Source organism: Hemicordylus capensis, chromosome 8 (genome assembly GCF_027244095.1).
Source record: "Hemicordylus capensis ecotype Gifberg chromosome 8, rHemCap1.1.pri, whole genome shotgun sequence".
Taxonomy (NCBI): Eukaryota; Metazoa; Chordata; class Lepidosauria; order Squamata; family Cordylidae; genus Hemicordylus; species Hemicordylus capensis.
This window is the reverse complement of record NC_069664.1, coordinates 8,108,294-8,132,928: the sequence shown is the minus strand read 5'-3', so window position 1 is coordinate 8,132,928 and position 24,635 is coordinate 8,108,294. Positions and strand designations below refer to the sequence as shown.

The 24,635-nt window shown below is 44.9% G+C and overlaps 2 protein-coding genes across 16 annotated transcripts in view; one reads left to right on the top strand and one right to left on the bottom strand.

Moving 5' to 3' along the window:
- The window catches only part of LETM2 (leucine zipper and EF-hand containing transmembrane protein 2), a 37,979-nt gene extending 18,201 nt beyond the window's left edge, over positions 1–19,778 (bottom strand). Inside the window, exons 1-5 of one of the 6 annotated variants that reach the window (XM_053269547.1) lie at positions 19,629–19,759; positions 7,114–7,341; positions 6,912–6,991; positions 3,166–3,613; positions 477–620 (exon numbers count right to left, since the gene is read on the bottom strand). In XM_053269547.1, the coding sequence (XP_053125522.1) occupies positions 477–620; positions 3,166–3,613; positions 6,912–6,958 (639 nt within the window). In that variant the 5' untranslated portion in view covers positions 6,959–6,991; positions 7,114–7,341; positions 19,629–19,759. Of the gene's footprint in view, positions 1–476; positions 621–3,165; positions 3,614–6,911; positions 6,992–7,113; positions 7,342–8,128; positions 8,684–19,628 lie in introns of those variants that run through there. The other 5 variants (XM_053269552.1, XM_053269546.1, XM_053269548.1 and 2 more) reach the window with 5 other exon arrangements.
- The window catches only part of NSD3 (nuclear receptor binding SET domain protein 3), a 124,872-nt gene continuing 109,205 nt past the window's right edge, over positions 8,969–24,635 (top strand). For 2 of the 10 annotated variants that reach the window (XM_053269539.1, XM_053269538.1), the window contains exon 1: positions 19,778–20,289. The gene's annotated coding sequence lies outside the window, so the exon portion shown is untranslated. Of the gene's footprint in view, positions 9,124–19,772; positions 20,295–20,431; positions 20,492–23,048; positions 23,377–24,635 lie in introns of those variants that run through there. The other 8 variants (XM_053269534.1, XM_053269537.1, XM_053269533.1 and 5 more) reach the window with 8 other exon arrangements.

The window sequence follows — 24,635 nt, the reverse complement described above, 5'->3', positions numbered from 1 at the left end:
AGTGAAGATCACTGATGAGTGCTTTAGCATGTTCAAAGCCCTTCTCATTAATATTAACAGTGAACCTGCAAGGTAGGTCAGCATGGTAATTATCCCCTCTTTACCTGCAGCTTATCAGTTCTCCTTCACTATTTTCACTAGTGAGGCAGTTTTTTTGGTGGCTTGAATTCATGGGAGATCTACAACGGAGACAGAAAGTGATGGAGATTTCCAAGGGACACACAAGAATGTGAACTCTGACACTTGCCTGAGGGTAGAGATAAAGAACGGTTCACCTTGCTGTTACTCAAGCTGTAGGCCATACCAAACAACTGCTTATTTCAGCCACTTCTACAGCCATGAATTTCCCATCACAAACATGTTTGTCGAGTTCGGAGCAGACTAGTTCTAAGAGCTGCCGAGGTTTGAGATGTCCTGGATGCAAAAGGGTTCTAAGGCTGGGATGAGAACTGCTTTAAGCTGTTTTTAATACTGACCTTCTTAGATTCCGTTTCAAAAGTTGAGGGCAGCATTTCGGGAAACAGTTTCAGAAATACAGGCAAGAGGAATTCCATGAAGGGCACAATGATGAACACTAAGAAGGGAACCAGCCGGAAGAGATCAGCGCATGTTCTTAACAGCTGCAGAGGTAAGAAACACAAAGTAAAAGTTAAATTGCCCCTTCTGCCCACAGAACTAATTGGGAGCAGATCCCAGGAAAGCGATGTCAGCAGGAATAAAGAGCAAGGTCTTCACAGAAGTGGCTCTGATGTGCTGAAATTTCCTCCCCAGCGACACTCAGAGAGGTACATCCCTGATTGTTCCGGGAAGCAATACAATAATTTTGTTTAGGTAGGCCTTTGATCTTCTAAAAGGCTAGAGGGTTTTCGCTGGCTCCCCTGTTTTCCTGGTTAATATGCTGCTTGTCATATTTAAAACTCTGCTGATATGTTCGTATTGAAAACTGCCTTGATTTTGCAAACAAGAGCGGGAAATCATTTCAGATAAATATATACATTGCTTGCCTGGAAAATCTGAGAGAACAGTGTCCGAGACAATATCTCCATTATAAATATAAAATTAACCCATATGATTCGGTCCTGTGCAAACCAGACCACAAATAACTCTTTTTATGTAATCCAGTTAGATTTAATTCTTTACACCAGTTGGGAGAATTATGGTGGTTTTCTTGCCCCAGACATCATTAGTGTGTGGATGGATTGATGAATCAGGGTTTGTTGTATGATGTTTTGCTGTTTGTGTTTGGAACTACAAGTGAGTATGTATCTCCTGGGTACAAATGTGCATCTTTCTAATTTGCTGCAGTTATTGTTATGATTTTACCTTTCTCTTTGTTCTTCATATTTGAGGTCATTCTTTGTCTGATATTATTTTCATCCAGAAACACTTTCCCCTCATTATGCAGTCATCATTTCTGCATGTATTAATTAACTTTCCTGTGTTTGATTGTATGCATATATTTTATTTTATTGCATATTTTCTGTTTAACGGTTCTGCTTTATCTTGCTTTGGGGAAAATGTGTTTAATGAAGTCCATGGTATAAAAAATAAAATAATAAATAAATAAAATTCCATCAAATTCCTTCCATTTCCCAAAGACTTCATGGGGGAGAAATAGTTAATGAGATCTTTACAGTTATTATTTCTGATAGCAACTTTGATTGCTAAGCAAAAAGGTACTTTTTAAAGTGGTGATTCTCTTACCACCACTTATTTAGACAAAGAGCAACTGTCCCTATCCAACCCCAGCACAGCATCCCTCCAGGGGCTGGTGCCAATCTTATGCTTCTTTTTAGATTGTTCTTCAGGATGAAGAACCATCTCCTTATTTATTATTTACCTCTCTGTGTAAACATCTTCGAGAACATTTGTTGAAAAATGAAATAAAAATATTTGTAGCAGCAGCACATGATACTAAAATGTACTTGTGAAATTAGTATTTTTGCAAAGCAAGACAAACATAACTATTTGTACGTATTGCATGAAGTCACAGAGAACGGTCCCATGCCGCTTTTTGGTATTCCTTTTAGGGTATCATTTTAAAATAAAAAATGCAGTATTTTTCTCCCCTTCTGGACACTTCCATCTAACCCTTGGACAAATGTTAGGGAAGGTCTTTTAAATGCTGTCCATTTAAGCAGCAAACTTACTGCCTACTGTGCCACGCGATGCAGGCAAGGCTATATAGGCCAGCTGGATAAAAAGCACCACCTCAAGAGGCTCATGCCATTTTGTGGAGATAAGAGTATAAAACATTCGTTTAGAGTTGTTTACAATGCTCTGTGTTTCTCCCCCCCCCCCCGCCGCCCCTTTTGATGACCATCTGGGAAAATCAGGTGGCCTAGGGAGCTAGGTGGCCAGATTTGGCTTTTAAAAAGCCAAATTCTGGCTTACGGCCCATTTAACCCACGAGTATACCCCTTAGGTTCTGGCAACCCTGCTAGGTAGACTGCCCATCTCTCAGATTAATGGGGATGGGGCCATAACTCAGGGGTGGGGCATACAGAGAGTTCCCAAGTGCAATCTGTGGCAGCATCTCCAGGTAGGGAAACTGAGAAAGACTCCTGCCGAAAATCTTGGAGAGCCAATGCCAGTCAGCGCAGACAGTTCTGAGAGACATGGATCAATGGTCTGACTCAGTATAAGGCAGTTTCCTGTGTTCACAGATTTCACAGCAGGTCAGACTTTTTCCTCAGATGTGTGGGGAGGAAGAGCTGTATTGTCACTGCAGGGAAAGAGGGAGAACCCAAGTTCTCGGAGCACCTTTTCAACCAGCATCGGGACCTAAACTCTGGAAACAGACAAGGAGCCACCACCATCATGCCCTGCTTGTGAACTCCAAGAAACATCAGGAGTCAGAAACAGATCACTGGAATAGAGGGTTCAATCCAACAACGCAAAAACTTATCAGACTAGTGAGCAAGAACTTGGAAAGAACCACAAACTCTACATATCCCTTGTCAGACAAACAGATTAGGGAGTTTGGAGGGTTGTGGCTCCCGCACTGAAGAGAGCTCCAAAAGCTAATGCGTCTGCCTTGACTTGTGGGCAGAAACCCACAAACCGCTGCTGAAGTTGGTCCTCTGAGGATGAAGGGAGAAACTAGTCAGTTGCACTGGCGGCCATGCTGGCCACCCCCCCCCCCCCAAATGAGTCCAGGCTCACCCTTCGCCTCTCTCTCCTGGTGAGGACCTGCCCATGTAACAGTCTCCACACCATCCGAGCAGCAACTTTGGTGTCAATCCAAAGCAAGTGGAATCCATTGTAATAGTGTTTCAGTTCATCCACAACCTTCTGCCATAACGATTTCTTGGGAGGGGCTGTCTCTGGGGCTGCAGGGACTTTGGCAGGTTCAGGGCCTGTTTTCACAGTACTTTGGCTAGGCGGAGGCTTGTCCTCGAGCTGTTGGTGCCAGCAAGTCGACGTGTGGAGCATGCGCATGGGTTTCAGTAGCAAGTGAGGCAGTCCAATGCCCTGCGGCATGTTATAGGGTAGCTGCTGGCTCTCTGAGTCCTTCAGGTGCGTTCGACTGAGATGGGAATCCACCAGCTGGACCAATGCAATGGATGGGGAAAACGGGGAGGAGTTGGAGTGGATAAGCAGGAGAGGTCCCCTGAAAGCGAGGAAAGATGATAGTCATTGCTACAACAAGATACTGAAGATACAGCTAAGATGCATGCATGTTGGCATATCTGTGATTGCCACCAGTTCTGTCCCTTCCTTGCCCTGCCTTAGGGGAGGGAGGAGGCCTTGTCTCTGATGTCAAGTTGAGCTTCAGAGGAAGCCTTGCTGCTCCAAGTGCCTCTGAAGCCCAGGGCAACATCAGAAAGGAAATCCTACCCACTGCTTCTGTTCCAGGCTCTGGAGGAGGGCAGGGCTTCGTCCCTACCATTCTTCTGCGCTTTAGAGGTATTCAGAAGCTGGAAGGCTGCGACTTCTGAATGCTTCTAAAGGCCAGCGCAAGAGACCAACACTCGTATGAGTGTACAGTGTACACAGGTACAGTCATTCACATTTTATGCTGAATGTAGGTACAGAAATACCCTTCCTGTCTTCACCATGCATGTGAAGGGCCTGTATCCAGGTTCACTTTAAAAATGAACACAAGTACAGTCATTCACAGAAACACATGAACATAAGAACAGCCCAGCTGGATCAGGCCCAAGGCCCATCTAGTCCAGCATCCTGTTTTGCACAGTGGCCCACCAGATGCCGCTGGAAGCCACAGGCAGGAGTTGAGGGCATGCCCTCTCTCCTGCTGTTACTCCCCTGCAACTGGGACTCAGAGGCATCCTGCCTTTGAGGGTGGAGGTGGCCTATAGCCCTCCGACTAGTAGCTGTTGATAGACCTCTCCTCCATGAAGTTATCCAAACCCCTCTTAAAGCCATCCAGGTACAAGTGTAAAGACATCTGTAAAGACATGTACAACATCTGTAAAGTCATATACAAGCGTAAAGACATCTGTACACTTGTACAGCATAATGTCTGAATTGGGCTACTGTTACAGGTGAACCCCCACCCATGGCTCATTTCCTGCTGGGGCATAAACTCACCAGACCAAGATGATGACTTCAGCAATGCATTTGGAGGTTACTATGTTTAATACTTTTTGTAGTCCAACATGCTTAACTAGTAGTAAGTGTCAAAACAGCAAAGCACACATATTAAATAAGTTTTATTTTGGTTTCCCACAGTCTTGTTTCTTATTATTACCCCTCATATTTACAAACAATTTCTCGACCTGCTGCTAAGCACAAGAGGAAGCATTTTGGATCTCAACCCCCCACACAGTGTCTCCATGTGAACTGAATGACAGGAAGGATCAAAATGTGTTTCTGTAGTCTTGTTTTGTGATTTATGGTGGTTTTAAATGGGATGGCTCATGGGCAAAATGCCTTCACCTGAGGCAGATATTAATGTGTTCCTCCTGTGAGATCGTCAGCTGACCAATATCACCCTATATATACTCCCCTCTCTACTTGTGTTTGTATAACTGGCGTTCCCTTTGAGAATTTGCTATAAGAATGGTGTAACTGATATGAGTAAGAAAAACTTAATCCTTATTGAGTTTGGATTTAGGGATGGGCCCGGACCGGTCCGGAGGCCATTGTAAAGGCCTCCAGACCGGTTCGGACCTGGGTGGTCCGGTTCGGGTGGGGGGGTGCCTTTAAGAGTGGGCGGAGGGTTTACTTACCCCTCCCGCCGCTTTCCTGCTCTGGCGCCGTAATTTCAGTAGTAATTGAGGTGGCAGGATACATCCCTGCCGCCCCTTCCCCGCTGTCGCTATGAAAAACTCCCAGGAGTCCTTTGCGCGCACGTCACAGAGACGTGAAGTGTGCTCACGATGTGTGCGCAAAGAACTCCTGGGAGTTTTTCATAGCGACAGCGGAGAAGGGGCAGCAGGGAGGTATCCTGCCGCCCCAATTACTACTGAACTTACGGCGCCAGAGCGGGAAAGCGGCGGGAGGGGTAAGTAAACCCTCCCCCCGCTCTTAAAGCCACCCCCCACCCCAGTGTCAGACCGCAGTTTGGCGGTTCCGTGCACACCCCTATTTGGATTTTGGAAATATGTTTCTAAGAATTTAATTATTCTTCATTTTACTCTTAGGTTGTTTCATTACTAAACTGAAAAATCCAGCTGCATTTTTTAAATTCTGGAATTAACTATGTGGGTGACTTTCATTTGAGTAATCTCATGTAGATGTAGTCTCAAATGTCTATACCGTTTGATAAGAGTACTGAAATTAGTTATCTGGGAAAACTTGTAATGGGTTACACGGATGTATTATATATGTAAGTGCTGGTTGTTGCTTACATTTATCACAGTCATAAAACTAAATCTAAACATTGCCTTTCATTACCCTTAAAATAAGCACTGTTCTCAATGGAGTGCTGGGCCTCTGGAAAGGCATGCAGGTAGCAACTTTCAATTGTTCTGTCTCTCATGCCTCCACTGACTTTCCTTTTCACAATGCTCATATCAGCCAGCAACGTCTGTTGGCCATCTAAGTAACTGCATTGTTAGCCCTCCAAACCACAGTTTAAGAATACAGCTGCCCACACAGGGGGCGGTGGGTAAGCCTCATGACATAACTCGGAGGTTCTCAGACTTGGGTCCCCAGATGTCGTGGAACGGCAACTCCCATCATCCCCAGCTGCAATGGCAAAGGCCACTGCAAATGGGGATGATGGGAGTTGTAGTCCCACAACAGCTGGGGACTGAAGTTTGAGAAACCCTGACATAACTAGTACCTGTTTCCAATAACCAAAGGGTGCGTGGGGAATCGGGAGTTGATGGGAAGAAAGAAGAATAAAGAGGTGGAGGACCAGAAAAACAAAGGACAAAGAGGGGTGTTCTTCAGGCACAAGGAAAAAAAGGAAGAGGAGGGAGTGAGGAAAGGAACTGTTTCCTGTCACTCTGCCATCAAAAAGGACAGGAGGACAGGGAGAGGGTTTCTCTGGGTCCAAGGAGTCTAACATAAGCAGAGAGGTGACACAAACCCAAACCCTATTCCCTGTCGTTCTAAAGGTGAAGTGTGCCCTCAAGTCAGTGTCGATGCCTGGCACCCACAGAGCTCTGTGGTTGTCTTTGGTAGAATACAGGAGGGGTTGACTATTGCCGCCTCCTGTGCAGTATGAGATGAAGCCTTTCAGCATCTCCTTATATCGCTGCTGCCTGTTATAGGTGCTTCCCATAGTCTGGGAAACATACCAGCGGGGATTTGACCCGGCAGCCTCTGGCTTGCTAGTCAAGTCATTTCCACACTGCACCATTAGGTGGTTCCTATCATTCTACCCATCACTTTTGACAGGTCTTTGGCTAGTGTTGACAATAAAAGCCCTGAATGAGTGGAGTTTCTTTAAGTCTTAAGCAACAAACACTGCCAGTATCCAAGATACTATTTCTTACCTGGACCTGGCCACTGCAAGGAGTATGTTACAGCTGTAGAAGGCCATATTGTCCTTGAGTCAATCTGTTTGAGCTATGGCCTGACAGAAAAGGAAACACAGTATTTTGAACTGGCCATTGCCTCTCTTAAAACAAAAAAAGTGATACTCAGTTAACATCACAATAAACCATTTAAAACAAAGATTGCAAAAGCAGTTAACACCTCTGTAGACTTCAACTACAACCACCGGAACATAATAGCAAGCATTCTGTTTTTCACAGGTACAGCTTTCATCTGCTGGGGTCCTTGTAGCCAAACACATTGATTTTCCAACATTAGATTTGAGTAGGGTGGGCTATTTGTCAAGGGAATGCTTGTCCCCAGGTCGACTCATTCCTTTTGTAAGTCACTGCCTTTCTGTTTAACTTGCCTTATCAAGTTGTTGTAAGGCTAAACGGGAGAGCAAAGAAACAAGTGTTAAAAGCAGTGACTAGCTCACCCAGTTATTAGCCCCCCGCCCGCCCCCCAATGCTGTTCTGTTCTGTAATCAATTCCATTATTATTCATGGGTCGGGGTGTGTGGAATGTACATTCTGCCAAGTTCTGGACATCTAGGAGGAGAGTTGGTCTTGTGGTAGCAAGCATGACTTGTCCCCTAAGCTAAGCAGGGTCTGCCCTGGTTGCATCTGAATGGGAGACTAGAAGTGCAACCCTTGTAAGCTATTCCCCTTAAGGGATGGAGCCGCTCTGGGAAGAACAGAAGGTTCCACGTTCCCTCCCTGGAAGCTTCTCCAAGATATTGCTGAGAGAGATTCCTGCCTGCAACCTTGGAGAAGCCGCTGCCAGTCTGTGTTGACAAGACTGAGCTAGATGGACCTATGGTCTGACTCAGTATATGGCAGCTCCCTATGGTCCACGGCATATCAACGAGACAGTCACCCGTTTCCCTCTTCCAGGAATCTAAGATGTGGGCCAAAGCTTGCTCTACCCCAGAAATGCGCTTTGCCCAATCTGTGCCCACCCCCGCCACCCCCAGTTTTTCCTTGGGTCCCCAACTGGCCCAAGGTCAGCCGGTGAGTCCGTGGCTGAAAGAGGATTTGAACCTGGAACACCCTCATCCCAGTCCAAGGCTCTAACCACTAGACCACGCAATCTACACGTGTCTATATATACACACATACATTCGCACACCTAAAGGGAGGCTTATAAGGAAGAACAGACACGTGCCCCATCTTACCTTCTACCCAGGGGCCGGCTTTTCCTCCACCCGCAACGAGCCGCTTCAGCCCCGGACTCTTCCGGGTGGACTCTTTCCCATCAACCCCCGCGCCCATAGGAAACCAGGGGCCGCTCTCTCTCTCTTCATAAGCCCTGACTCTACACCTCACCCTAGACTTCCTAACTCTATGGCTCCCAACCTAGAGATACAAACGATTAGAGCGACACCCGTCACTTTCTCTATCGGTACCGTAGACTTCACTTTTTATTATTATTTTGAATACAGTATTATAACTTTTCGCACAAGATTCATTGCCTTTAGAGCCTAGAATCTCCCTTTGCATCTGCCTTTTTCTTTCGGGGTGGACACGCTGCTGCTGAATTGTATTTGTTTTAAAATGTTCCTATAAATCTATTTATTTATTTATTCAGTCAGTCACAGAGAGAAATTAGGTCAATGTGAACTCGGAAGCTCACTATCAAGGAAGCGAGGTGTGAGACTCTCGCTTACATCTATGATTTCTCATCCTCTCTTCTGACCCCGCATTGTCCCGCCCTCAAGTTATTACCGGTAACATTGTATTTTCAGATTTGGCCTATAGAAATGCAGGGTAGGAGAAGTAGGCGGAACCTGTTTGGGAGGCGGACGAGTGAGAGTGTAGGGTGGCCAAGGCAAAAAAGAGACCGGGCATCCGTTTGGGTGTGAGAAAGGGGCGGGGCAAATGCTCTCTTGAAAGGCTGGCTGTGGTTGGTCTGTGACTTTGGGCGAGTTCTAACGGACGAGGAATTAGGGCGGGGGAAGGAAATGGGTGTGACGTCATCCCGCTTGCTACGTCCCTGCTCTCCTCCCAGACATGAAACTGCCTTGTTGTGGGAGGAAGATTGTGGGTTGCTATGGAAACCTTTGATGGTGGGGAGATAAATGAGTGAATAAGGAAAGCATGGTCTCCATTTCTTATTTCAGACATTGTGGGTAGAATATTAAAGAAGATGGAAGCGTTTAAAGACTAACCTGTGAGATAATTTTACTATTGTTCTACATTAGTTGTTGTGAGCATTAGTTGTTGCCAGCACTCTGCTTTCACTTGGCTTGAAAACATAGTGGAAAGACTGATTAAAAGAAAAATACTGGGCATTTCACCTGGGCGGGATATATTTTTCTTTTCAAAAAAGTGTATAAGGATAGGTGCTTTTGAACATGTACAGAGTGCCTTACTAAGGGATCCAACCTCTACCATAAACCACCAGACCTCTGAATGGGTGCTGAAAGGCATGATAGTTGGTGGAAGCAAGAGAGACAACCCTAGGCATCCAAAGGTCAGCTCAGACCTTGATGAGAACCAGCTAAAATGACATAAAACTGCAAACAGCAAGCTTGTTGCTTACATTATGTTATTGTGGATTCCATGTCAGCTCCAGATTTGGACTGTGAGCCCTTTTGGGACAGATAACTGTCTTATTTAATTTTTATGTAAACTGCTTTGAGAACTTTTGTTGAAATGTGGTATATAAGTATTCATGGTAGTAGATGCCATAGGCATCGCTCCATGCCGTAGGCCTCAGAGGTACGTGTGCATGATGCAGGACCTTGAAGAAAAAGGCAGCAGTTAAGAGTCCTCTGAAAAAGTATTTTATTGCAGGCTGGCGAATGGTGCTAATGTTCATCCCACCTTTACGCCTTCATTCCTTCATAGGACATAGGAAGCTGCCATATACCGAGTCAGACCCTTGGTCCATCTAGCTCAGTATTGTCTACCCAGACTGGCAGCGGCTTCTCCGAGGTTGCAGGCAGGAGTCTCTCTCAGCCCTATCTTGGAGATGCTGCCAGGGAGGGAACTTGGAACCTTCAGCATGCAAGCAAGCAGGTGCTCTTCGCAGAGCGTCCCTTCCCCTAAGGGGAATATTTTACAGTGCTCACATAATGAATTTGTGAAATTTACTGCTACAGGACCACTCTGACTAAGGGAATTAGACAAGTTCACTGAGTACAAGTCTATCAGTGGCTATTAGTCATGATGATGTCTGCAGGTTCTGAGGCATTTGCCTCTGAATACCACTTTCTGGGGAGTGGCAGGCAGGAGGAGATGGTTGTACTTTCACAGAGAATAGTCCGGAGAGGCTAGTGGTCCGGTTTGGTCCCAGCTTCTCCCAGAGGGTTACTCTATGGTGCAGCAGGGATAAATTGGGACTTCTGCTGGTGTACCGATCACCCTGCTGCCCAGTGGAGTCCCTAATTGAGCTGATGGGCCTGGATGCTGAATTGACTTTGGAATAGCCCAGGTTGTTGTTGGTGGGGGACTTCAATATTCATTCTGGGACCAGGTTATTGGGAGTGGCTCAAGAGTTCATAGCGGCCATGACAACTGTGGGCCAATCCCAATTAGTCTCTGGACCGACACATGATGCTGGTCACATGCTCAATTTGGTCTTTTGCTCTGATCAAGGTGGTGTTCCATGGGTGGGGATTTCCACCATCTCCCCATTGTCATGGTCGGATCACCATCTCGCTGTGATGTTTTTAATGAGTTCTTTGTGGACAAAATCTCTCGTATTTGGGCCGACTTGGATTCAAACTGCACGATTGTTACAGAGTCTGATGCCGAGGTGTCCAGCAGCTCTTCTTATGTGATGACCCTGGATCGGTTTCAGTTTGTGACTCCTGAGGATGTGGACAGGTTGCTTGGAACGATGCATCCTACCACCTGCCCTCTTGATCCTTGCCCGACATGGCTTATACTATCTGGCAGGGAGGCTGTTGTAGAGGGCCTGGTAGAGATTATAAATGCTTCTCTGAGGGAGGGCAGGATGCCTCCTTGTCTTAAGGAGGCAATCATTAGACTGCTTCTGAAGAAGCCTGCCTTGGATCCCTCAGAGTTAAATCATTACAGGCCTGTCTCCAACCTTCCATGGTTGGGCAAGGTGATTGAGAAGGTGGTGGCCTCCCAGTTCCAGGCAGTCTTGGAGAAAACTGATTATCTAGACCCATTTCAAACTGCCTTTCAGGCAGGCTATGGGGTGGAGACTGCCTTGGTTGGCCTGATGGATGATCAGGGCTCTGTATTGTCTCCGATGTTGTTCAAAATCTACATGAAACCGCTGGGAGAGATAATCAGGGGATTTGGTGCAGGGTGTTATCAATATGCTGATGACACCCAAATCTATTTCTCCATGTCAACATCATCAGGAGAAGGTATAACCTCCCTAAATGCCTGCCTGGAGGCAGTAATGGGCTGGATGAGGAATAACAAACTGAGGCTGAATCCAGATAAGATGGAGGTACTTATTGTGCGAGGTTGAAACTCGGGAGACGAGTTTGATCTGCCAGTTCTGGATGGGGTCACGCTCCCCCGGAAGGAACAGGTACGCAGTCTGGGGTTTTTTCCTGGATCTGAACCTCTCCCTGGTGTCCCAGGTTGAGGTGGTGGCCAGAGGTGCTTTTTATCAGCTTTGGCTGACAGCCAGCTGTGCCGTTTCTTGTATGTGAGGCTGCCTTTGTACGTAGTCCAGAAACTGCAGTTGGTTATGAACACGGCAGCCAGGTTGGTCTCTGGGTCATCTAGTAGAGACCATATTAATCCTGTGTAGACGGAAGTGCACTGGCTGCCGATATGTTTCCGGGCAAAATACAAGGTGCTGGTCATCCTCTCTAATAAAACGCTTGGTGTCCGTCCATGCCTGGCCTGTTCTGGGCATGCGCGCAGCGCATGCCCAGAACAGAGCAAGAGAGGCACGAACGGCAGGACCCGGCGGCCATGTTGGGGCCGGGAGAAGGAGAAGTGGCCGCCGCCCACGCTGGGAGGAGAGTGCGGGCGAGGCGGCGGCACGGCCACGGCCAGAGGTGGCGGTGGCCACGGCAGGGCAACTGGCAGCGGGAGTGCAGGTGAGGCGGCGGCGGGGCCAGAAGCAGCCGCCGCAAATAAAGGAGAGAGGCGCCGGGGGAAGAGGCGGCGGGGAAGCTGGCCAAGGTGGTGGCGGAGCCGCCGCCGAGGCCTGGCGCAGCCAGTAAAGCCGGGCGGGGGGGAAACCTTGGGGCCCAATCCCACCATTCCCGCCCCCCCCAAATTACTAAGGGCCAAATTGGCCCTAAAAAATGCCGCCGCCAAACCGCCCTCCCAGCTGCCCGATCCCACCATTTGTACAGGAAAGAGGAGCTCGCTAGCAGAGCTCCTCTTTCTGCAAAGGCTCTTCTCAAACTGGCGCTTTGAGCGGAAAGGACGCCCTTTCCGCTCAAAGCGCCAGTTTGAAAAGAGCCTTTGCAGAGAGAGAAGCTCTGCTAGCGAGCTCCTCTTTCCTGTACAAATGGTGGGATCGGGCAGCTGGGAGGGCGGTTCGGCGGCAGGGGCCGAAAGCATTACTAGCGCCCGTTTTTCAACAGGCTAAAATTCACTTGTTACCTATAAAGCCCTAAACAGCTTAGGCCCTGGGTATTTAAGAGAACGTCTTCCTCACCATGAGCCCCATCGCCTGCTAAGATCATCTGGAGAGGTTCACCTGCGGCTGCCACCAACTCATCTGGCAGCTACTCAGGAACAGGCCTCCTCCGTTGCAGCCCCTGGACTTTGGAATGCACTCCCTGTTGAAATAAGAGCCTCCACATCTCTGGCAACTTTTTAAAAGGCACTGGAGACACAATTATTTACGCAGGCTTTTAATTAGATTTATAGTTTTAAATAATTTTAATACTGGGTTTTAAATGTTTTTAATATTTTAAATGATTCTGTTAATTGATTTGATGTTTTAAATTATTTTAATTGTGAATTGCCCAGAGATGCAAGTTTTGGGTGGTATAGAAATATTTTAAATAAATAGATAGATACTTTATTTACGGCCAATGGCCAAAACAAACAAACTAAATAAATAAGACAGATCTCCTTCTCTGTTGTTTTTAGGAAGACCCTCAAGACTCTCCTGTTCTTCCAAGCTTTTTAAATTAGAATTTTAATTTTATATTGTGTTATGTATTTTAATCTGTGATTTTTAATATTGAAATTTGTACATTGCCTGGAGGTGTATATATCAGGCGGTATAAAAATATGATAAATAAGTGCATATTTGGCCCCATGGGCTTGTTTTTTCAAGTGTAAATAGCAGCAGCCCCTATATGCTATATAATATGCTATATAATATTATGATTTATAATATTCTGATATGTGATCAACAGAACTATAGGGATTTTGCTTAAAATTTTATTTTCTTGTTTACGTTTATCGATTTGTAAAAAATCTTAAATTGTAAAAAAAAATTTAAAAAAATTATAAATAGCCTTAAAAGAACAACAAAATAAAATCATAAAGGTGCAACTAGGCTGACTCATTTTAGATCTTAATGAACTAAACAGCCCACTGGGTTCCTCTGTTATGACTATATAGAATTGTGTAGTTTCCTGATACGTTAATATTGCCACATTACACATTTCCCCACCATTTGCAAGAAGGGAAAAAGTTTAACGTGGGGGTGTGTTGATGACACTTAGTGCAGAGAAAGAAGGAAGAAGTGTGAGAATCTGAAAGTGGATTGGCTGTACTGTATTTCTGGTTTTTCTTACAGGCATTAATTTTCTGCCCTCTTTCCATGAACAACTGATTTCAGGGAAGAGGAAACCTATTCATGACTCTAGACTGCCTCTTTTCCAGATGATAGGCAACGATTGCCCAAAACGTACGAGTAAATAGGTTACTAGGAAGATTAAGATGCTTTCAGCCTTGAGCCGACTGGTACACAGAGTGAACAATGCTCATTTTAGAAGACTCCATTTTATATCATTGTATTTCCCATAGCATAAAATCAGTAGGATTTACACTTAAAAGTGTGAGAATTGCAGTCTAAGGAAGGTGGAAAAAAACTCACAAACAATCTCACTTGTCCATTCCCAAACACAACACTGGACACCATCCCTTAAAAGCAAAGATCAATACCCTATTTTGTTTAACGCAGACAGCTACCTGTTCAGCAATACCATGTCAGTAATATCACGCAGGAGGGCTATTTCCAAGAAAGGAAGATAATCAAGGGAAATATTTTCTAGGTCACCTCCATTTTTGATGGCTTGCTGTATTTAAATAGAAGAACTGCTTCTAAATGCATCTCATTACAGTATTTTTCCATCAAGTATCCAGATAAGATAAATGTTTGTTTGTTTTTTTTGCACGTGGTACTGGCTGCACAGTGGAAAATAAGAGAAATGCACATGCAGCCTCTGAGCAACTGGTAAAATCTCTCATCTCTCGTCAGATCATGTGTCTCCTATCCTTGCTACTTTATCTTGTTTCATTAGCTGATTATCCCGGTAACAGACATCACCATTTCCTCCTCTCCTGTGCCCCATACGGACATTCCAATTTCTTCCCCCCCGCCCCGCTTGTAAATATAATTGCTGTAAATATAATTCAGATTATTTGTTCCCTGATTTATTAGATCCAAGAGATTTGATGCACAAAGGTATTTATTGCTAACGCCTTGCATTTGGGCAAGTGGAATGAATTACAAATCATTCCCTGCACACTGTCCATCCCAACATGATACTGGAAACAATTAGGTGTATTTTTTTACCCAGATGCCAAATGCCAGCAGCTAAACCAGGAACTGAAAGATACTACAAACCAGAATCTTGCTTGTTCCCTGAGTTTATGTAATACACTAGTAGTTAATTACGATATTTTAGTAATTAAAAAGGCACCCACCATATTTCGGTGCTCTGTGTATATATTGTATGTGTGTTTTCAATTAAATATAATGTGAGCAAATGTGCCCCAGATTGGTCAATCATTCCAATATCTTACAAAAAGAATGAATTTGTAATGTTAGCAAAAGAAGAAAAAAATCCAACTCCTCCCTTTAGCCATTTGTTTTTCTGTTGCAAGATGGCATGTATTCAAAATTACCAGTGGCTGATTTTGTTTGCCTCCGACAACACTTATTCATTTTGGATCTTTAACCTGACCAAGCTAACAAGTAAGTTAAAATAAATTAAAAACCACACACACACCACTTCATACAAACTGTAAATCCTTCATCTTCTTTCCCACCAACCGCCATACCTTTACATTGGAGAAACTGTCCTTGAGACCACATAGAGGTCTGAATAACACAAACCCCCTCTCTCCTTATGCTGGTGGACGGGCAGCCACCGCATTGTGGGGCCTGCCTGTGCTGCTCTGTTCATCCACACAGGATTCTCCCCAACTCCACCTCCCCTCCCTGAGGTGCAAAGCAGCACCTCAAGGAGGACTACACTAAATGTTTCTGGATACACGTTTTCTACATGCAGGGAGGTGCGTGTGCGCTTGCATATACACATGCACACACATTCTTAACAGGTGGGATCTCTAAAAATAAGGCACCTTATCTGAAGTTTCACTAGGGGTGTGCAGCACGGAACTGGCTCCATGCACACGGAGGAGGCAGGGCTCCTTTAAGGTGCAGGGAGGGTGTCCTTATCTCCCTCGCCGCGTTTCCCCCTCTGGTGCTGCTTCAAAAACCACTGGTGGGTGGTGGCTGTATACCCTCTTGCCGCCCCGGTCAGCATAAAACTGGAAGTGGTGTGTGCACAGCAATCCCACAATCAACCTATAACTCCAGTATAAAAACCTCTCCCATTTATTTCTGCCCTTTTTCCTCAGACTTCCGAGCTCATTCTTCCCCCCACTACTTACTGGAGGCGAAGCAAAGCAAGCTCATACATGTTTACAATCACCTTTCCTCCTGCAATACCCTTTCGGAACCCCACTGACTTTGAACAGGGCTGCACAACTCTGGCCTTCCAGCTGGTGTTGGATACAACTTGCATCATTCCCAGCCACAGCAGTCAATAGTCAGGGACGATAGGAGTCGTAGTCCAACAACATTTGGAGAGCCAGAATTGTGCAGCTTTGACTTAGAAGTTAATGTCCAGACATCAGCATGTGCAATGGGGCTGCTCTGTGCATTCCAGTCTCCTGGAATACTTTAATTTACATAATATAAATTAATTATTTACACTATTAAATGAGTAAACGAAATACGTATTACGCATTGTATTTCAAATGATTGTTTTTGTACTAAACAGCATTCCACCACCACATCTGTTTAGAACACATCGTGCTTCTGATCCAACAACATTCTGTTTAAATGTCTGTTGCAATCTATTTTGCTTTTTTCAAAGCTAGGTTAAAAAGCGGATGGAGCCTCTTTCAGGTATGTTTTGTATTAACAGGTTTCTACCTAAGCAGGTCTCTAGACAGAAGTCTCATGCAAACTCTCTCTTCCCAGCCTGGAGCAGTTCATATACATTTTTAAGAGCAGATATTTCTCCAAAACTTTCAATTCTAGCATAAGAGCAATGTCCATAATGAAAAACTTACACAACTATACAGAATATCAAGAAAACAATGCTCTGCAACATACATATATATAAAACCAAATTTCACATAAACAGGTTTGAAATATGTGTGTGTTAATTATTTAATATATTAAAGATGTGTTCTTTAATCTTCCAAGGCCTTGCTTTTAACTGTTGATTAATAATTATTAATAAACATTTAATCTAAACATCTCAAATTAACACTATTAATATTCTTAACCCCCTCTTAATATTCTGGATCTCAGCCATTTTGTATATAATTTTATCTCCATCTATGTTCCAAAGAGCCTCAAAATCACATTTAAACTATTCTTATCTGCACAAGAGTGTGTGAGATATAACAGATATCTTAGAACAAGGCCTATTTTAAAATGTAAAGTTATATTAGTTGACTAGTCAATATCTACTGTATGTGGAGCTTTAGGATTGGGGTGAGGGGAAGACATGAAATGAATAAATTGTAGAGACGCATGTTTGGGGCAGTATAAAAATATGTTAAATAAAAATAAATAATAAATGCATAACTAAGGACTCATAATGTGATCCCAGGCAGGTTTATCCATAAGTCCTATTGTAGTCAATGGGGCTTACTCCCAGAAAAGCACACATAGGATTGCAACATTTAACAAGTTGTTCTAGTAAGAACTAATCAGCCTACTTTCTTTTCACTATCTCTACACTTGGACTAACCAACTTAAGTGGCACAGCAGGGAAATGCTTGACTAACAAGCAGGTTGCCAGGTTTGAATCCTCGCTGCTACTATATGGGACAGCAGTAGTATAGGAAGATGCTGAAAGGTATCATCTCATACTGCATGGGAGATGGCAAAGGTAAACCCCTCCTGTATTCTACCAAAGACAACCACAGGGTTCTGTGGTCACCAGAAGTAGAAATCGACTTGACTACTCACTTTTCCTTAACTTACACTAGGACTAAATTTGGTTCATATCAAGGTCCACAGTTTATATCTCTTGCACCTCAAATGTTCATGTGTCCGCCATCTTGGATCAGGGTGGGTGACCTCATCACAAACTATACCACTGAGTGTCCCTACAGCTGCAGCTATTTTAGTTCAAATCGGTTAAGTGGTACACAAGTTAACCCACTTGTGCCTCAAAAGTGTATGCATCCGCCATCTTGAATCGGTGTGAATGACTTCATCACAAACTATGCCATTGAGGTGTCCTTGTGTGTCACTCACTGCAACTATACCCAGTTTGGTTCAAATGGGTTAGGGAGTCTACAAATTAGCCTGCTTGTGTCTCAGATGTTCATATGGTCACCATTTTGAATTGGAGTGGATGACATTATCACACAACACGCCATTAGGGCATCCCTATGTGTCCCCACAGCTGTAGCAAATTTGGTTCAAATCAGTTAAGCAGTTCACAAGTTAGCCCACTTGCATCTCAAAAGTTTACATGGTCTGCCATCTTGGATCGGAGTGGATGACATCATCACAAACTACGCCATTGATGTGTCCCTACAACTGTACCCGATTTGGTTCATATTGGTCCAGGCGTTGCGAAGTAGATGGTCAGGCAGGTGGACGGACAGATGGACAAACACATGGAATGCCGGGTGATCAAAATAGTAATAAAAAATCACATTGACTTCTACACAGCTTTGAGGCCTTATCTTTTACATCACAACCGTGATGAGAAAAACACAATACAAATGTCAATTTCTATTGATGTCCATTTCCTGATCCAGAGCATACCTGCTATTTGTATTGACTAAACAACGACCAATCCCTACAAGAGCTAGGAGCAGCAGTACAATTAAATAAAAACCCAAAAAGGAAACCTGTTTGTCTTCTGAAGATTTATTGTTTTGCAGTGCAGTCCTACACATTTCCTTGGAAGGATGCCCCACTGTGTTCAATTCATGTGTTCATTCTCCCTAGAATGTTTAGGATTACCACCTTATGCTGATTATGCTTTTGCGGCTTAAACATTGCTTGCGAGAACGATCTACCTCTTTCTAGAACTATTATATATTTGAAGGATTTGATTACGTTAAATAAAGTCACACTTTCAAATGACATAGATACCAAATTTTGCATACACAATCCTGCCACTGAAATTAACTGAATGTACTACTTTTTACAGCACAGCGGAGAAATGCTTGACTAACAAGCAGAGGCTTACCGGTTCGAATCCCTGCTGGTACTCTATTGGACAGCAGCAATATAGGAAGATATCTTGCTGAAAGGCATCATCTCATACTGCACGGGAGATGGCCATGGTAAACCCCTCCTGTATTCTATCAAAGACAACCACAGGGCTCTGTGGGTGCCAGGAGTTGACACCGACCGACTCAAAGGCACACTTTACCTTTTACCTTACTACTTTTTACACTAGAATATGCTTTCAATAATTTTTTTGGGGGGGAGGGGGGAGATTCTTTTTTGCAGAAATTTATTAATAACCATCTGTTATTCCTCAACAGATTTTTAGCACTCAAGAATCAGATCAAAAATTCCAATACAATATAATGCCCAAGCAAAGCAGTTCTTTATCGGATTCCAATTTATCATAGAAGGTCATTATGCGATCAAATGAATAATGCTTGAAGTTGAAAATCCTATATATTTCAAACCACTCTTTTACTTCCCTTTTGCAAACTACAACTACTATTTATATACCGCTTTTCAACAACGTTTCCAAAGCGGGATAGAGGGGAAAAGATGGTTCATCAAACAATTCTATTGCATCTATTTAATTTCTTGAAATTTCCTAGAGATCTTAGCAACCCCTACTAACTGAGCAAAGAGGCCCCTTTTCGAGGTGGGGGTTCTCTTCCTTGAGCAGGGGGAGAGTATCTGGCCCTATCCCTCCCCAGCACAGCATCCCTCCAGAGGCTGTTGCTGGTGCCTTTCTTAGGTTTCTTTTTTAGACTGTGAGCCCTTTGGGGACAGGGACCCCTTTTATTTTTTCCTGTATGTAAACTGTTTTGGGGACTTTGCTTGAAAAGCGGTATATAAATATCCGTCGCCTTCGTATCTACGCAAAATGACTTTGCTCGGTCAGCGACGAGCCTCATTCTCTCGTTAACCGACGAGGAATCCAAAAATAATAATTGTTTATTACGAAAGTAATAAATAATAAGTAATAAATATTATTATTTATTCGTAATAAATAGTGGGAGCCATCAAACAAACAAAACCAACACCCCTACCTCCACTGCCGCCTGGCCAATGAACCCTTCCCCTTCCCCGCCCCAGCACGCCTGCCTGAGCCCGGCGGCGGCTCTGACGAGGGAGCGCAGCGCGAACAGCAGGCGGGCAGAGCGCCCAAGGAGGCGCCTAGCCAAGGCCCAAGGCCCGGCGGGGAAACTACGACTCCCAGCGAGCCCCGGGGCCTGGCGTAGCCCGGGCAGCCAATGGGAGGGCCGCTTTGCCTCGGCGCTGACTTGCGCGTGGAGCTTTGTGTGCGTGAGGAGAAAGCGGAGGCGGAGGGCGCGGGAACGAGCAGGGCCGAGGCCGGGACTCGGCGAGCGCGAGGAGGAGAGCGCCAGCGCCCCCTCCCTTCCCCCCAACTCGGTGCCGCCCCCCCCAGCCCCGCGCCCCCGTCGGCTTCCCCGCGGCCTTGCGGCTCTGTGGCCGCCCGGGACGGCGGCCGTGGTGGAAGCGGTGCTCGGAGGCGGCGGCGGCGGCAGTAGCGGAAACGCCGCAGAAATTGAGACCGGGGATCGAGCGCGGCCTACTGCGGGGCCTGGCCCGCCCCCTCGCCGAGCCTGGCCCGGCCTGGCCCGGTTCCTTCCTGCCCAGCGCCTGCGTTTTGTGTCTGCTGCGATCGGTCCGAGACGGCGGGGGGAGTTAGAATGGAACAGACTGAAGGTGAGGTAAAGTGGGGGGACGAGGGCGGGGGGAGTTCAAGGGGGAAGGGGCGGGGCTCGGGAGGGGCGGGGCGAAGCGGTGGGGGGTGGACAATAGGGAGGAGCGCTGGGCTGTGTGTGGGTGGCGGGGGAGGGGGGTGAGGAATCTGTGGGGCCGAGCCGACAACAAAGCACACCACCCCCTTGCAGACCAGACTGCCAAAGTTACTAGTCCACATCGGGTTTCTGTTTCTTTTACCCAGACTGCCCACGCGTACTTGTGCCGTCATTTGGAGACCTGGATGATGAGGGGTGGGCGGGGAGGACCCACCCTTCAGTTTGCAAAAGCTTCCTTGCCTGGAGGCCACTGTTGGTTGCTGCAGGCAAGGAGGCGCAAGTGGTGGTTGTTTATTTACAGCAGGGTTGCACAACTTTTCCCTGCCAGCGGCTGGTGGACAGCAGCTCTCGTCATCCCCAGCCAAAGTAGTCAGGGGTGAAGGGAGTTGTAGTCCAACGTCTGCAGGAGGGCTGAAGTTGTGCAACCCTGATCTACAGGCCTGTGGACATTCTTAGTATATGTACAGTTCCTAGTGTGTTTGGTATATTGCTTCACATATATACATGTTTAAGTAATCTTGAGTAAGTAGTCATTTAGCTCCCAAGTAGAGTCCTGTACCATAGAGTTCATGTGATGTAGAGCATTGGGCAATGTTGGCTCAGATCCCTGCTTGGTCATTAAGCCCACTGTGACTGGACCAAGGTCACACAGTCTCTCAGCCTAACTTGCCAAAGGTGGTTTGTGTGGATGAAAAGGAAAGAACATCACGTATGCTACCCTAGGCCCATTTGCTATTCTACACTTAGGAAGAAAAGCAAGAGTCAGATGTGATGAATAATCCTATAAGCATTACGATTACCCTTTTGTTGGGTGCCATGGTGTAATCCCCATATTGCAGATGAGGGACTGAGGCTAAAAGAGAGTGTCTTTGACTAAGGCCATCTAGTGAGTTTGTGGCAGAAGTGAGATTTGAATGTGGGACTTCATCATGCAATCCTGTGTTTACCTAGAGGTAAATTCCATTGAGTTCAGTGGGGCTTATTTCTAAGTAAATGTGTAGGATTGCAGCCTTGGCTTCTTAGCCAGTGCTCAGGGGATGGAGCCGCTCTGGGAAGAGCATCTAGGTTCCAAGTTCCTTTCCTGGCATCTCCAAGATAGGGCCGAGATAGATTCCTGCCTGCAATCTTGGAGAAGCTGCTGCCAGTCTGTGTAGACAATACTGAGTGAGATGGACCAAGAGTCTGACTCAGTATATGGCAGCTCCCTATGTTCCTGTGTACACCCTGCACTAGTTCAGTACCAGTGGAGGAGGAGCTGTGAAGGGTTGGAGAGGTGGTATGTGGGCAGGAGTGATGCAGATTCTGAGAAGTGTGTATACTTGTTAGTAGCAGTACCAAAAACAAAATGCTTATTGAAATATCAAGCATTGTACAAAAACAAATTATTATAACCTCCACTGATGATTAATTCTTGCATGTGCATAGTAGACAGTGTTCTGAGGACTGACAGGCGGCATAGGAGTTTGGGGGACATGTGGGTTTGTTTAAGCCTTTGGAAGTCCATAGAGGGTTAGCAATGTGAAGGGAACAGGCATTTGGGGCAAGTGAATGGAGGTGGGGCAAACTCAGGTGAGTGGGTGTTGGACAGTGGGCATGGAGCTTTCTGTGAAGGGTTGTGTTAGGAGTGAGATTAGAGGGGTTTGAATTAATAGGATTTGTGAATAGAAGGGGTAGTCACCTTTATTGGGGAGGGAGTGCTTTGATAAGAGGACCACTGGCTATGTGGTGTATATGATGACAGAAGCACACAGGTTGAGTAATATTGGGAGGCTTGGAGTATTTCGGTCTTCAGATGGATGGCTTAGAGGAGAGGAATCATGTCATAAGGCATGTGGGAAAAGGAATAGATGGCACTATGAAGGCATTTATAGACAAATGTGTTTGTGGTGAACAGTACAATCATAAAAGAAGTATGTGTGGGCATCTTAAGGTAGATGGGGGGGGAGTGTGAGGATTTGGACTATGGATGTTGAATAGGGTATGAAGTATGACATGAATTGGTGTTGGTATGATAGTTTGAGTGTAGAAGCATGAAGAATGAAGGGACAGTGCTGGCCTTGGAGTTGGGGAAGTCTTAACTGAGACTGGTAATGAACAGCCTTTTGTGTGTGTTCCTACAGTGGATCTACATTTGCATAAACATCCTACAGTGGCTCGAATTTAGAATTTTAAAATTTGTTACCTTGTTGCCATAGGAAGAGTCTTTCTCTGTTTTTCAAAGAAAGGTTGAGGGATAATTGAGGAAAGACCAGATAATAGTTCTAATGTGATGGAGGAGGAAGAGGAGGGCCATTCTGATTTAAAGGGGCAGAGGCAGCCATGTTTGCTGCCAGATACTGCAGTGTAAATCTCTTTCCCCCCACCTCCCCCCCCGCCCCAAACCAGCCCTGCTTAGGGTTAACAAATGATGTTTCGGTTCTTTCCCCTAGCTTCTTATTTTCTTTCCTGCCATCATACCGTTCTGAAAATTGTCACAACCAAGCTGGAAAAGCGACATTTTCCCTCTCTCCCTTTCCTTTCTGCAGCCAGGATTACTAGGGGACTGCGGTGCAGAAATTAACCCTTTTCAATACAAATCTGCAGCGGGATTATACAGAAACATTTTTCTCTCCATTTTTATGAAGAATTTAACAGAAATAGTAGAGGGCTGCCTCTGTCATAAATGGCAGAGGATGCTGCAACCATCTTCTGCAATCTCTTTAAATAAACAAGGAAATTGCGTTGCCAGAGCTGCTGACAAAAGGCACACTTGTTTGTGCACAGCTAGCTGAAACTTATTTACTGATTATGTTTAAAAATTTAATACACTGAGCAATTTCACCCTAGGTTTTCTTAATTATTTTCTTCTTTTTATTCTAAGCAAATAGCTAGCTGCTCCTGTGCTTTTAACCATCATTCAACTGTGCAAATGCTGTTGTTTGAATTTCACGTACAGCAGACAACAGAGATGTGAGACAAATTGCTGTCCAGGTATCTGATTAGTGGGAAGCAGGTATATTTGTGTGATAATACTTTGATTTTTTTTAATTTGATAGCATTTCAGATTTCTCTTTCTGCGGTTGAGAGAGACTCCATATTCTGATCGTGTCTTTAATATTTTCTGTTTGCTAATTCTGTTTTTAGTGTGGTTTTATGACTGAAGTATAAATGTTAATGTCTTTTAAAGAAGTCAATACCTTTTGTCTGAGTTCTTGAATTCTGTGTGTTGATAAATACTGTTCCATTCTGATTTAAAAACTGAAGTAGCATCTTTTGGTATGCTTGCTTCAGGTTTTTATGCACCTGTTCATGGACTTCAGAGGTTCTGTTGCTGCCTGTTTTGGGTCCCCCCACCCCCTTTAAATATCTTTGCTGGTGCAAAATAGAATTTCATATTATGATTGGCTGCGGTGGTACAGTTACATGTAATTATATTTCATTAACACTTCACAACTCCATCATGTTGGACTAAGGAATGATTGCAACAGCAGTGCCGTTCTTTCTGGTTACTATTTTTCCTTAAGTGGGTCATAGTAAAAGATGATCAATGGATGACACAAGGTGTTCTTGAACTGCTTAAAGTGGTAATGTTTTATTCTAGTGGAGAGGACAAGATGCTTAATGAAAATACAAATGGATGAAGAGGAAGAGGGAAGTTTGCAGCAAAATAATTTCTAGGAAGAATAATATTTTGTTTAAAAATGTTTACTTTTAGAGCTAAGCACTACATGTATGTAAAGTTGGAAATGACTCATCACGTTTTGTAATCCCATGAACTGTTTTGCCAGTAATTTAAAGCATAGTCAATATCACCTTATGACTTAAATACTCAAAAACAATTGGTGTGCTGAAACTTGTCTTGGAATGAGGAACATTGACCAAGTGAGATGATGTCTTTATTGGATCAATTAGGGTCTAAAATACTGTGCAGCAAGCTTACTGTATTTTTAAAGCTTAGTTAGCCCAGTGAAAACACAGCATTTTGTGTTTCTCGTTATATGGAAAATAAGGTTTTCTTTTCCTGTTTCTGTTTGCATAGGCACGGAGAATTTGATCCTTCGAAAGGCTTTGTAGAGTGTATATGAGAATGATAGACAGAATGAACCTTTCTCTTCATGGTAGCATGCATTCTAGTGTGATGAGGACAGAAGCCCAACAACTTAGTCCAAGCACACCTCTTTTGGGATGTCGTAGATCTTGGGGGATCTCAAATGCAACTGGGTGTGACTACTATTGAAGCCTGTCTCAAGCTCTGCTCCTTTGGTGGTTCTT